The sequence below is a fragment of the Mustela nigripes genome, chromosome 9 (assembly GCF_022355385.1).
Source record: "Mustela nigripes isolate SB6536 chromosome 9, MUSNIG.SB6536, whole genome shotgun sequence".
Classification (NCBI taxonomy): domain Eukaryota; kingdom Metazoa; phylum Chordata; class Mammalia; order Carnivora; family Mustelidae; genus Mustela; species Mustela nigripes.
Genome location: NC_081565.1, coordinates 47561574 through 47575136, shown reverse-complemented (window position 1 = coordinate 47575136; position 13563 = coordinate 47561574). Strand labels below are relative to the sequence as shown.

Here is a 13563-nt window from a genome sequence, read left to right as displayed (position 1 = left end):
TGCCCACCTTCCGCTGTCCCCATCATACTCTTTCTGTCTCTCTCAAAAAAGAAAGAAAGAAAAGAAGAAAGACAAAACAACAACAACAACAACAAAAAAACAGACTCAAGAAGCTGTCTTTGATAAGAATTAAATAAGAAAAATGCATATTTAATACAATGAAAAGATGAAAATGTTTTCTAAATTTTAATACAATTAAAGGCAAATATTTAATATGAAAATATAAATATAAATACGATAAGTTACAAGAGGAATGAAGAAGAAGGAAAGAAAGAATGAACGAACATCAGGGCAGTCATCTCTTAGGGACAGGTGATCCTGAAGCTGGATTTTTAAACACGTTCTTGCTTACTACTACTCAGAACACACTTGGCGGAATTAAAGTCAATAAATTCTGAAATGAAACCAGGAATGACAGCCTCTTGCAGTGACCAGACATATGTGTGGGGGTCATATGGCACATTCGTCCCTGAGAATCATTTCAAGGTGACCCCAGGTCTTCATCCTTAATTCCTAACTTACCTTGCAAGTTGGTGGCTGAAGACAAGGAACTCACGATTTCCACTCTGACGATTCCCCAGGCGCAGTCGCTGTTCTTCTTCTCTTCCAGGAGGAGAGGGGTTTCCTGGAAGTACCTCTTCAGGGCGGGTGTGGGGCGGTCCATTCCCAGGGCCAGCTCTCCCCACCGCCCGCCCAGCAAACAGGTGTCCAGATCTTGCCGCGGCCAATGGAGGCCAGAGCGCTGCTGGCCCAGCAGGGGGCGCTCCAGGCAGCCGAGGCGCGCTCCGCGTGCAAGAGGTTGAAGGTCCGCTGGAGCCGCCAGTGAAGGACCGACCTGGCCTGGGCCTCCTGCCGCTGGCTGCTCTCCACCATCTCCCGCGGGAATCTGAAGGCTTTTCTGTCCTGCAGACAGAAGAAAGGGGACAGTCTCCTCATCTGACCCAGAAGCACGAAGTTCTCCCTGCTCACCAGTGCGTGGCTCTGAGGCAGGGCACAGCCCTGAGAGCCCCCAGGACCTCCTGTGAGCACCCCGAGGGCTGGGCGCAGAGGGCCCAGGAGGACCATGGGGAAGACAAGGCCTCCGCGGTCTGGCCAGGCTGGGCGTGCGGGGAACCTGGGAGCCGAGGTTCTCTGTTCGCCGCGTAGATTTTCAATGAGGAGCACAGAAAATTCCATTTTCTGAACATTCGTCTCTGCTTTTACTTCCTATTTTTTGTTTTCCCTTATGTAGTCTCCATATGGTCTAAGAAGATGTCATCAAACTAGACTATGACTTTCACAACAGAAGCTTATTTTCCCAGTAAACTTCCGATGGGTGCATCCGCGTGGATACTTACAGTCAAATGAGAGACATCTTTGTCCTAAAGACCGAGGTGGTGCAGGAATGTAAGGACTCATGCACACACACCGACACACATACCTGTTTTACTCCTCTTTGTGTGAGGAACAAATCTGGCCTTGATTCTGCACTAAAGTTTTACCCTCCTTCCCTTACACAGGGAGATGGGCTCCTTCCTCTCTATGGATTTGTATCTTGTCAGGTACCGATCAGACCAAGTATGGTACACAAGTTCTCTAGAGCCAGGACTAAGTTTTATTTACTGTTATATTCACAACAAAGTCTTATGGTAATGAGTGAATGGGTTTCTCTGATGTTTCTCTTCATTCTAGAAATAACTGTGGTTTACAGTTCACGAGGACCTCAAGGGCAAGACTAGTACAGGTACTGTCCTTTCTCTCTGACATTTTGTAACCTGTCTACACTGCTCCTAGGCTGTGCCAGTGCCCCCAAGAGGAAGCCTGGTTCTTGTCTGGGACGTAGAGGTGTCAAGGTTCTAATTCCAGATGACTGGACTTTCCCAGCAGCACCTCACTGACAAGGTAGTTATCACCTCTACTAACATATTTCTTCTGGAGTGACTGAGTGTCCTCTGCCCAGGCTCTCCTGGACTCACTCTCAGACGACAGGCTCACCATGCCCGAGAACTCTAGATTCCTCTACTGTGCAGAGGCTGGTTTCCTTGTTAGTAAAGCCCTTACTGCCCCTAGATCCTTGCCCTTGCCCCTGGAGTGTTTGTGTCAGGAACCCTCTCAGTGTTCACCTCCTCCTCTCCTGACCAGAAGAAGGTGTCTACAGCCCTCAGATGCTGAGGGTGAACATTTCCTCCAAGTAAAGGAAAGACCTGATTATAATCATTTCACCTTGAGTAAGGGAATATATTTATTTTGCCGCCACAGCTCTTACTTTCCAGTTTTTTTCATTTTTTTAAAAAAGTAAGCTCCACACACAGGGTGGAGCCCAATGTGGGGCTTGAAATCACAGTCTGACATCAAGACCTGAGCTGAGATCAAGAGTCATGGATGCTCAACTGGCTGAGCTTCCCAGGTGTCAAGATTGAAAAATAGCCATCTCCGACTCTCATGGCTGACTCTCATCCATGACTTGTTAATCTCCCCCTTGGAGGTCAGTTACTAAAGTGGAGGACACCTAGTTCTGAATAATTTTGTAGGAAGAGACAAATAATATTCTCATATATCACTGTCAGCATTAAAATAAGATGATAGCTATAATATTTAAGCTGCTCCTTATGGAAGATGCAATGTAAGAGATCATCTAAGTGCATGAGTTCAGTGAATATTCACGCTATGCTGTCATAATTGTTAAATCTGTTTTTACTCCTGAATTACACACAGCTCACTATAGCTCCATGAATTTCCATGATTCATATTGTATTTTTCAGCTGCTTTTGACCAATTTTCTTCTTTGCTTATAATATTAAGAAAGAAAATGCCTGACCCATCTACCCATTCTCATTTTTGAAGAAAGTCTGTCAGTCTCAGTCATTCCAGGAACATTTTTTTTTATCAGTAGTAATAGATAATTTTTTGAAGGATTGAATGAGTTATCTATTCCCGCCTAGTGAGTTCTTAAAGCCGAGCAGCTTGCTGATATGCAAGGTAGTAAGAAGGAAGACAGGATAAGCCATTGTAAGTAATTAAGTCATGATTTACACTAACTACAGTATTAAGCACAGTAACATAATTTGGTAGAACATCCATTCCATGAAATCACTCAGGAAAAAATATATGGCATAAAAGGGCAAATTATGCCCAGAATAACGAACCCCATATTCCCAGATCCCACGCAATATTCTCCAAGTCAGAGGCACTGACTTATCTTATTCATGCTCCCACCCGTTCCAGAGTGGTCTCTGCTTATGCATTCCACCAAACCGACTCTCAGGAAGGTCAGCAAAGGCATCTGTGTTTCTGACATGGCAGGCAGTTTCAGTCCACATCTTCCAGGAATCCGCTGATGGTCTTCAAAGCACATATCCTTCCTTAAAGACACTCTCCAGCATCCTCTCTTATCCCTGTGCTGTATGGCCAAGAGTCCACCATCTTCTTTGTGGTTCTTCTCTCCCATCTTTCACTGGTTGAAGAGCCTCAGAATCAAGTTTATGTCTGTTTCTCACACAACACGGTCTCCCTGCGTGACCATCTCTGTTTCTCGCTTTGCCTGCTAGATGTGGACCTCAGCCATGGTGTTTCTTGTCAAATGACAGCTCGTCTCCCCCCGACCCTGGACATACGTGCCTCCGTGTCTGCCAGTGACTTGTTGAGGGGTTCGCAGCTTTTCTGTGTGCACTTCCTGAACATCTCCATTCTAGCAGCGGGTGAGAGAAGTCACGTCCTTTCCTTCTCCATTAGAACACTAAGTAGGAGGATTGTTTTTAGATTCTCATCCCTACAGCAACCAAAGATGTAGACATCAGGACTGTATTTATTATGTCCTATAGCCTAAGGGCAACGTGCAAGTTGTCTTAGAGAAAGACAGTTATTTCCAATTTAATGTAGTATGATGGTAAATGCATTCTGCCATCTAATTTCTAATTAAGTTGCACAATTAGACCGGGTGTGACTCTTTGAAAACACTTTCTGAGGGCACCTGGGTGGCTCAGTGTGTTAGGCCTCTGCCTTTGGCCCAGGTCATGATCCCAGGGTCCTGGGATCGAGCCCCGCGTCGGGCTCTCTGCTCAGCGGGGAGCCTGCTTCCCTTCCTCTCTCTCTGCCTGCCTCTCTGCCTACTTGTGATTTCTGTCTGTCAAATAAATAAATAAAATCTTTAAAAAAAGAACACTTTCTGTAGTAAAAGTTCCAAAAAGAAAAACTTGATAAACTGATTACATATTAAATATATATTTTATTATATTCCACTATGTAAAGGTGCACATAATATAGGAAAAATCTGAGGCTTATCAATTTTTACACAAATAAATATTTAAATAGATAAATAGACACAAGTAAGGTCATCTGTAAGCGACTACTGCTTGTAGAGTTGACTTGTTCTGAAAACACTTGACAAATCGACTCTGTTCATGTCTTTGCGACAGCAGAAATGAGGGTCTCTGACACAGCAGAACTCCAGAATGTGTGATGTTACAGTCAGAGGGAATCATTTCCATGTTGAAACGGGTCTCACTTTCTGCTCCGCAATCTCTTATGCAAGGTTGTTGATGCATACAAGGGTTTCATGATCTCTGCTCGGACCATCTCCCAGGCACAAGGGCTGTATTGCTTCTCTTGCAGATAGAGGGAGATTCTCTGGAAGTAGTTCCTCAGGATGGAGTCCCCATTCACCAGGGGTGGCTCTCCCACCCCAGCTTCCTGCAAGGGACAGGCTTCCAGGTGGCCCAACTGCTCAGAAAGTCCTGAGCACAATTCCTCCAGGAGGGTCGTGTTCCAGGGAGCAGGTGAGGCCTCTGTGCAGAAGAGGTGGAAGGTCTTCTGGTTCGTCACATGGAGGACAGAGATTGCTTGCGCCTTCTGCAGCTGCTTGCCGTCAAAGGCCTCCTGGGGGAAGCCAAAGTCGTTTGTGTAGTTGTCACAGGAGCTAGCAGACAGTTTCCTCATTTGTCGCAGGAGCATCAAGGCTCTCCAGTGCAGCAGACCGTGGTCCTGAGGCAGGTCACATCCCAGAGAGCTGAGGGAGTGGCAGCTGAGCACCACCAGGGCCACGAAGAAGGAGCAGGACAGGGCCATGGGATATCCTGCAGGTGCTGTTGGCCTGGCTGGGGTGGGCACGTCTGGGAACCGTGGCTCTAGCTTCTCTGAACATCTTCTCTTGTGCGTGTGACTTAAGTAGGGGACATAGGAGTTTTCGATTTCTGAACGTTTCCCTTACTTTCTACTTCTCTTTTTGCTTTCCTTTCTACACTTTCTCCTGGGTTGTAGAGCGTGGGTTTCTCAACTGTTTCTTTTTCCTATTGCCGCCTCCTGTTACAGTCTTTCTAATATTTATGTAATTGAACCTTCCAACAAAACATGGTAACACAGATCTCTAGTCTATATTGTTATGTATTTATAGCTCTGCTTTATAGATTGAAAAAGAGTTCATTATACTCTGTTTAATTCAGAATTAAGATTGACTAAAAATTTCAACCGAAAGCTAAGTTTTGTTTGTTTGCTTTTTTGTTTTTAGATTTTATTTATTTATTTGACAGAGACAGAGAGGTCACAAGCAGGCAGAGAGGCAGGCAGAGAGAGAGGGGGAAGTAGGCTGAGCAGAGAGCCCGATGCAGGCCTGGATCCCAGGACTCTGAGATCATGACCTGAGCTGAAGGCAGAGGCTTAACCCACCGAGTCACCCAGGTGCCCTCAACTGAAAGCTAAGTTAAAGCTATTTATCCTTCACTGGATATCTAAATTTGATTAGTGACTTCTAATTTTTTACTTATTTAAATAGAAATGTAAAAGTGAGATGCAAATTAAGAGTTTCTAGGAAGACATAATAATTATATCAATGTACTTAAATATTTAGAATCATTCCAAATTGCTACAGCCAATGAAAAGTTAAATTATTTATTGGCTGTTTCTTTTCAGTGTACTGTATTTTAATGTGGCCTCAATGAGAAAATGATTTTAACTTCACTTGCAGCTAGATATTCATCAAGTTATTCTCAGAATATTTTTAAATTAGCACTAGATAGAATTACTGATGCGTTGAATGAGTTTTGAAGAACTAAATTGTAAAGTACAATCTATTTGTATTTATTTCCAAAGCCTGCATCACAACAAGGGTCAAACATCAGCAACGTCCACAAGTTAGCCAATGGCAGCTCAAAGTAAGCAAAGATCACCTGTCCAGGTAAGATTCTGAGGTCCAGGAAATGATGGAGAGACACTCCTCCAATCCTGTGTTATTCCTGGTATTCCTAGGTGTGGCACTATCTTGTGACATTTCATGTATCTTCCACAAATTCCATGACTGTGATTCTTGTGTGATACCCAAGAAAACCCAATGACAGACAGTAAGTACTGAGCACTAAGGTTTTGTTAGACCACTCCAAGGTTGAGCTTTAGGGTACCACATACATTGGCATATTGAAGCCTTTTCCCAAGCCCTAAAAACCATTTGTTACATTGTTGGAAGCAATTGGAACAGGTGCTGCTTCCGGTGTGGGGATGCTGGTAATGGGGAGAGACCATGCAGCTCCAGAGCAAGGAGGATGGGGAAAAACTCAGGACCTTCTACTCACTTTTACTAGGAACATAATTGCTCTGTTTAGAAAGTGTATTTTTCAAAAAGTACATAAGAGCCATGGACATTGCCTTATTATACTAGCAGAGTCCGTTCATTCCAGGAAAGAGCTCTTTTTTGGCCTGGAGGAAAATCTCCCACTAGGGGACGGACTTCTACACACAACACGAGCCCGTGTGCACACCTGGTCACTGTCTAGCCCACCCTGCCCCCTCGCTGGCAGCCTCCCCTGTAAAGACTGTGACGGGCCACAGAACAGCAGCCTCCTGCTCCTATCTCCTCTCTGCTCCTGCCCCTGTGACATCACTGCAGTGGGGACATTCCCTCAGGTCAACAATAGTCACCAGGAGAACAACAAGGCTTCTGCTAGGAGAGTTTCAAAAAAACCTGGAAATTTCAAACAACTTTTGTTCTTCGCTGTGGCTTTGTAATTGGAAGTAAAAGGGCCAGGCAGAAACCACAAAGGAAAAGGAAGCAGCTGTGTGAATGGGCAGGAGAGGCTCCTGAGGAGGGAGGGGGGAGGGGAGCTCACAGGAGGTTTCTCCACTGGGGAGAGGGAAACTCTGTGATTGGAGAGTGAAAGGATGGGATCTCGGAGGGCGTGGAGGAAGGGGACATGTGCTGTACCAGAACGTGTAGAGTATGCGGACAAAGGTACAGTGTATATGTATACGTATTACATTATTGTGTAACAATTACATTCAGTGGATAGGACACCCATTCCCAATGGGTGTTTTTTATTCTCAATGGTATTTTGGGGGATCAGCCATTTATAGTCAGTTATAGGGAAAAGGTTAAGAGAAGATCAATTTTTAGGGAAAACATAAGAAAATATTGCCCATCTGTTAAACTCTCACTCAGTGGAAGATACTAGATGCTTTGAAATGTGCGACTTCATTATCACAACAGCTCTAGGAATATTTCCCACTTTACATCTGGAGAGACTGAGCTGCAGAGAGCTCCAGTGAGGTTCTCTTGATCAAACAAGGAGATGGAAGCAGAATTCCAGATGCAGGGCACAGTCATAGCCCGTGTCATAAATTCCTGCCTGAGGTTCCTCTTGGGAAATTCTGAAACTTCCCTTCCTCCACACTTCCTAGAGATCATTCTTCCCTGGTTGCGTCCCACCTGCACTGGCTGCCCCATCGCTGTGCCCTTGAGGGTCTCCCCTTCTCCTTCTCAGCCTTAGAAGTTAAAGGTTCTCTGAAGCTTTAGGGCATCTTCTCATTCTACAGTCACATCAGATGGAAGGACTTTCAGCACCGGGCTTCGATTTCCAAATATGCAAGACACATTGCAATTTAATGTCTCCAGGACGTACATTGTTGGAGAGTCCAGACTCACCCCTGCATCTCCAGTGGGAAGTATGCTGGCCCCTCTTCCCGACTTCCCTCCCTTAGGCTCCTGGCCATAGATCCCCTTGGCATCTATCATCTGAAGAGGTAGACTCAGACTATTCTAGAGTGATTCCTTTTCCCCTCCCTGTGCTGGCAAAGCCAGGAGATTTTTCTCTGCTCTTCACAGGGGGAGCCTAGCGGAGAATCCAAAGGTACAACCCACACACCTATGGGCTCCATTAACTAGGGAGACCTGGACGTTTTAACTGTCCAGTGAAAGCACACAGAGCCTTGAGCCAGGCTTCCGTAACAGCTCGAGTTCCTACTAATGCCTGCTCCTGGTGAGTGTGATTGTCTGCGTGCTCCTTTTTCTCCTAGTACCAGTACTGAGACTGGCCCTGAGACCTCAGCTGTGAGAGGATCTAAGAAGAGTTGTTGTCTTCCGTCTTCTTGCATTTGGCGGGCATTGGTTTTGTTCTTGTTGCTGCAGCTGTGACGTCAGGAACAACATTCCAACTGGTTCAGTGCTGATCCAAAAACCAGAGGATCCTGCAACGTGAACACGTGAACAACTTCAGGCTAGCTCTGTCCTGTGGAGAGAGGCCCTTAGGGACAGTCCTGTCACAGACACATTTTACCCACAATGCTGAGTAACTTAACTCAACACATTGTATGGCTGAAGCAGAAAGAGGAGTCATTAGAAAGATGGCACTCATGGCTATGTGACTTAGTGTTGTAGGTCAAGAATATCATTTCCAGGTGCCTTTCCTGCTTTCTTCCTTTTTATCATTTCCCTGTCCTTATGTCTTCATTTGAATAGGAAGAGATGGGTCGCTGGATTTTGACTCAGACTCCTTCCCAGGTAGTCCCTCTGTTTCTTCTGTCTCAGATGGAGATGGATTCTCTGGAAGCACGTCTTCAAGGCTAGGGCAGGGCCCTCAAACCCGGGGGAGATTCCGCCAATCCCGTCGCAGGTACCACACAGGTGTCTGGGGTTCTGGCTGCCCTTGGGGCCCTGGGCAGAGTTTTCCCAGCAGGGATGGGTTCAGGCAGCAAACGGCGGCACCCAGTGAGGAAGAGGGTGAAGGCCAGCTCAAAGATACAGCTGTCCTCCTTGTGGAGGACATAGTGGGCCGGGCCTCCTGGAACTGGCGGCCACATACCATGTTCCAGAGGAGCTGTCCTGGGCCAGGGAAGGGACAGATGATCCTTCTTGTATCAGAAGCAGCAGGTCCTTCTGTGAAGCTGCCCGGGACCAGGAGGCAGCTCACAGCCCAGAATGAGAGGCTGCCACAGGGAACCAGTAGGATTCCCGCAGAGGGGTTGGGCACTGCTCCCGAGGGCTTCTGGTGCCCTGGCGGACCAGTGGAGGGTGCCCTGGCCCCCAATTCATCTTCAGTTCTTTCTATTCATGAGTCTTCAATAGAACAGGGTAGTTTTCATTTGCAGAATGTTCCCGTACACTTTTCATGCCTTTTCATTTTTGTTCCTTTCCTTTATATATGCTTTACATGGATTAGAAGACATTAGAAGACATCGCCCATTTCAATTATTTGTTAATTTTTTCATGGAAGTTTGATTAGTCCAAAGAAGGTAAATCTCCCAGATCTATATTCTATCTATAGTCACTAGCTTCTGTTCTGTTCCTCGCCTTTCCTCTGCCGCCAGTATGGTTTCTGGTGAGTAATTCCGTCAAAACAGGTGGTCCCCGTGGTCACAACCCTTCTACTTCCTGGCTTCATGGACCCTTTCCATGCACCCTTTCACTGATGCAATTCCTTGAGGCCTTTTCAGCTTTGAAATAGATTCTTAACCAATATTTGCTCTTATGCTACGGCCTTAGGGTCATTCCACCTTTGTTTGCAGTGTGGCTCTTTTCTCCCTTAACCGGGGGAGGTTTGAGGCATCACTCTTAAGTCCCTTTCTCTCTTACGTGCCCACTTCCCTTGCTAGGCTTTAAGTGAATGGAATGGCTTGTAAATGGCAGATTCAAAGATCCATTTTGTAAAGAATATTTGCACTTGGGTGGCTACCAGTGTGATGTGGAAGGTTACTAGTGCTTTTGTTTTTTATATTCTGATGTGTCTGCTTCTTTTTCTGCTTATAGAATTCACACTTTACCTTCTTCCCATTCTGCCTTTAAAATAGCTGATACTACTTCAGTATGATTATTGTTCAGAGGTTGGTATCCCTACAAAACTCAAAGATACAGACAGGGGATTGGATTTCTTATGTCTGCATTTACCCTGAGGACAATATCCATACTGATTTCCAGGAAGTTGATGCTTTTACTTCTAATGTGAATCACAAAATAACAAGTAAGTGAGTTGTACAATTTATTCTTTCATCAGGTTGTAATCAGACTTGTTTCCTCCTTCAATAAGGAACAAATGCAAGAATTTTTCTGTAGAAACATTTAATTAACAAAAAAATAAAAATAATAATAAATTAAAGCATATATATTTCTCTTAACCACAATGAAGGTACATCTAACATTATACAATGAAAAATAATTTAAATCTTATAGTGAAATACGTAAATAGTTAATAGGTAGATCAGCATAGCCGTGTGAAAGCAACAGGTGTTTGTAGCGTTGACTTGATGTGGCTTAATACTCCTGAACACGTGACAAATTGATTCGGTTCATGTCACAATGACAGCAGAAATGAGGGTCTCTGACACAGCAGAACTCCAGAATGTGTGATGTTACAGTCAGAGGGAATCATTTCCATGTTGAAACGGGTCTCACTTCCTGCTCCGCAATCTCTTATGCAAGGTTGTTGATGAAGAGAAAACTTTCATGATCTCTGCTCGGACCATCTCCCAGGCACAAGGGCTGTATTGCTTCTCTTGCAGATAGAGGGAGATTCTCTGGAAGTAGTTCCTCAGGATGGAATCCCTATTCACAAGGGGCATCTCTTCCACCCCTGCCTCCTGCAGGGGACAGGCTTCCAGGCGGCTCATCTGCTCAGAAAGTCCTGAGCACAATTCCTCCAGGAGGGTCGTGTTCCAGGGAGCAGGTGAGGCCTCTGTGCAGAAGAGGTGGAAGGTCTTCTGGTTCGTCACATGGAGGACAGAGATTGCTTGCGCCTTCTGCAACTGCTTGCCATCAAAAACCTCCTGGGGGAAGGCAAAGTCATTTCTGTCCCTCAGGCAGGAAAAAGCGGAGACTCTCTTCATTTGTCGCAGGAGCATCAAGGCCCTCCAGTGCAGCAGGCCGTGGTCCTGAGGCAGGTCACATCCCAGAGAGCTGAGGGACTGGCAGCTGAGCACCACCAGGGCCACCAAAAAGGAGCAGGGCAGGGCCATTGGGGATCTGGCAGATGCTGTTGGTCTGGCTGGGGTGGGCATGTCTGGGACCCGTGGCTCTAGCTTCTCTGAACATCTTCTCTTGTGCTGGGGCTTAAGTAGGGGACGCAGGAGTTTTCGATTTCTGAACGTTTGTCTCCCTTCCTTTCTACTTCTCTTTTTGCTTTCTATTTTGCACTTTCTACTGGGGTTTAGAGTATGGGTTTCTCAACCATGTATCATTTTTTTTCCGTATGGTTTCTTGCCTCCAGAGTCTTTTGGATGTTTTTTAATTGAAACTTCCAAGAAAACTTAATAGCACAGAGACACAGCATATATCGTTTTGTATTTCTATCTGTTCTCTATAGGTAAAAAAGAAAGTGTAAAGTTTATCCCACACAGGGTTATGAATGACTAAAAATTTTAAGCTAAAAGTTAACTTTTAAAGTTATTGATGCTTAAGTATATAAGTAAATTTGGTGAGTGACCTATAAGTTGTTTACGTATATAAGTTGTAATAAATAAAGTACATAAGCAAATTAAAATTTCCTAAGAAGACATAATGATCGGTGTACTCAAACATTTAAAATCATTCCAAATTGCTAAAAGCAAATGAGAAATTAAATTATTTTCTTAACATGTGTTTTTAGTGAACTGAATTTTAACATTGCCTCATATGACAAAGTCATTTTCAACTTCACCAGCTACTAGATACTCTTGAAGGTATTGTCAAAATATTTTTTCTGTTTAACACTTCACAATTACTGATCAGTTTTGTAGAACTAAGTCATGAAATATAATTTGTACTTTATTGCCTAGCCTGCATCACATCAAAGCTCCGACAAGCAATGTCCACAAGACAGCCCATGGCAGCTCACCAGTAAGCAAGGATCACCTGTCCAGTTAAGACTCTCAGATCTGAGAAATGATAGAGAGAAACTCCTCCAATCCTAAGTTATTCCTGTTATTCCTAGGTTTGTTGCCCTGATCCGGCAGGCAGTGTGTGTATCTTCCAAAAATTCTGTGTCGTGGTTTCTTGTGTAATACCCAGGAAAACCCAATGAGAGACAATAAATACCAAGGTTTTGTTAGACCACTGCAAGGTCAAGCTCTGGGGAGCCACAGACCACTGTAATACTTCAGATTGGGTCGCAACCACAAGAAGCAATTTTGACGCTTGGAAGCAGGTATAACAACTCTTCCATCTGGTGGGGGATATTGATAATGCAAAAGACAATGTAGATACAGAACCAGGGTGTAGGTGGAAAACCTTGATATCTTTTGCTCAATTTTTCTCTGAAGCCAACCACTTTTTTACAAAAAAAGTATGTTGTTTCTAAAATATACAAAAGCTATGGAAATTGGCTTATTACACTATTGGAGTCAGTTCCTTCTAAGAATGAGCTCTTTTTGCCCTGGAAAAAAATCTCCTGCCTGGCGACAGGCTTCTGACTAGAACACAAAGCAAGTCTCCAGACTTGCTCACTGTCTTTGTCCCTCGTAGCCAGTAGGCGGCACTCTTCCTTCATAAATATTTTAACAGGCCACAGTAAAATAATCCTGCTTTCTATTTCCTTTTTGCTAAAGCTACTATTACATCACTACAGCGGGGACATTTCCTCAGGTCTAAAAATAGTCACTGGGAGAAAAAAAAGAGAACACGGCTTCTCCTAGCAGAGTTTCCAAAAACCTAGAACTTTCACACAACTCTTGGTTTCAGTTAGTGGCTTTGTACTTGGAAATAAAAGCGTCATAGAAACCACAAAGGAAAAAGAAGCAGGTGTGTGAATGGGCAGGAGAGGCTCCTGAGGAGGGAGGGGGGAGGGGAGCTCACAGGAGGTTTCTTTTCTTTTCTTTTTAAGGTTTTTAAAATTTTATTTATTTGACAGACAGAGATCACAAGTAGGCAGAGAGGCAGGCAGAGAGAGGGGGAGGAAGCAGGCTCCCTGCTGAGCAGAGAGCCTGATGTGGGGCTCAATCCCAAGGCCTTGAGATCATGACCTGAGCCGAAGGCAGAGGTTTAACCCACTGAGCCACCCAGGCACCCCTCACTGGCGGTTTCTACATGGGGAGAAGGAAACATCCTAATATGGTAGTGAATAGATGGGATCTAGGGAAGCAGGGAAGAAGGGGGAAATGTGTTAGCTATCAGAATATATAGTGTATATATATCATGTACTATATACATAAACATATTATACTATTATGTATGTAATTGATGAGCCACTTGTTCCCAATTCTGTTTTTTTAGACCACCAGCAATTTGCAATCAGTAACAGAGAGAGGTCTAGGAGAAGTCCACTATTCTCCTCTAGATCTCTATGAATAAATAATAGTCACTATCTGTTAAGGCTTCATTCTGCTAAGTGCCTCCAAGTGTTCTAGATTATTTAATAC

General features: G+C 44.5%; 3 protein-coding genes across 3 annotated transcripts; all 3 read right to left on the bottom strand.

Moving 5' to 3' along the window:
- Positions 1–481: 481 nt before the first annotated feature.
- Positions 482–1065, bottom strand: LOC132024135 (interferon omega-1-like). The gene is given in 2 exon segments (XM_059410135.1): positions 482–762; positions 765–1065. Coding segments are annotated over 2 exon segments (582 nt in total).
- A 3414-nt stretch (positions 1066–4479) lies between these two features.
- LOC132025123 (interferon alpha-1/2-like) lies at positions 4480–5043 on the bottom strand. Its single transcript, XM_059412290.1, has one exon. The coding sequence runs from the start codon at positions 5041–5043 to the stop codon at positions 4480–4482; it is 564 nt and encodes a 187-aa protein (XP_059268273.1).
- A 5580-nt stretch (positions 5044–10623) lies between these two features.
- LOC132025122 (interferon alpha-1/2-like) lies at positions 10624–11187 on the bottom strand. The gene has a single exon (XM_059412288.1). The coding sequence runs from the start codon at positions 11185–11187 to the stop codon at positions 10624–10626; it is 564 nt and encodes a 187-aa protein (XP_059268271.1).
- Between the last annotated feature and the right edge of the window lie 2376 nt (positions 11188–13563).

What these genes read in the sequence shown, in the direction of transcription:
- LOC132025123 (XM_059412290.1), bottom strand. Translation starts at nt 5,043, where the DNA reads ATGGCCCTGTCCTGCTCCTTCTTCGTGGCCCTGGTGGTGCTCAGCTGC.
- LOC132025122 (XM_059412288.1), bottom strand. Translation starts at nt 11,187, where the DNA reads ATGGCCCTGCCCTGCTCCTTTTTGGTGGCCCTGGTGGTGCTCAGCTGC.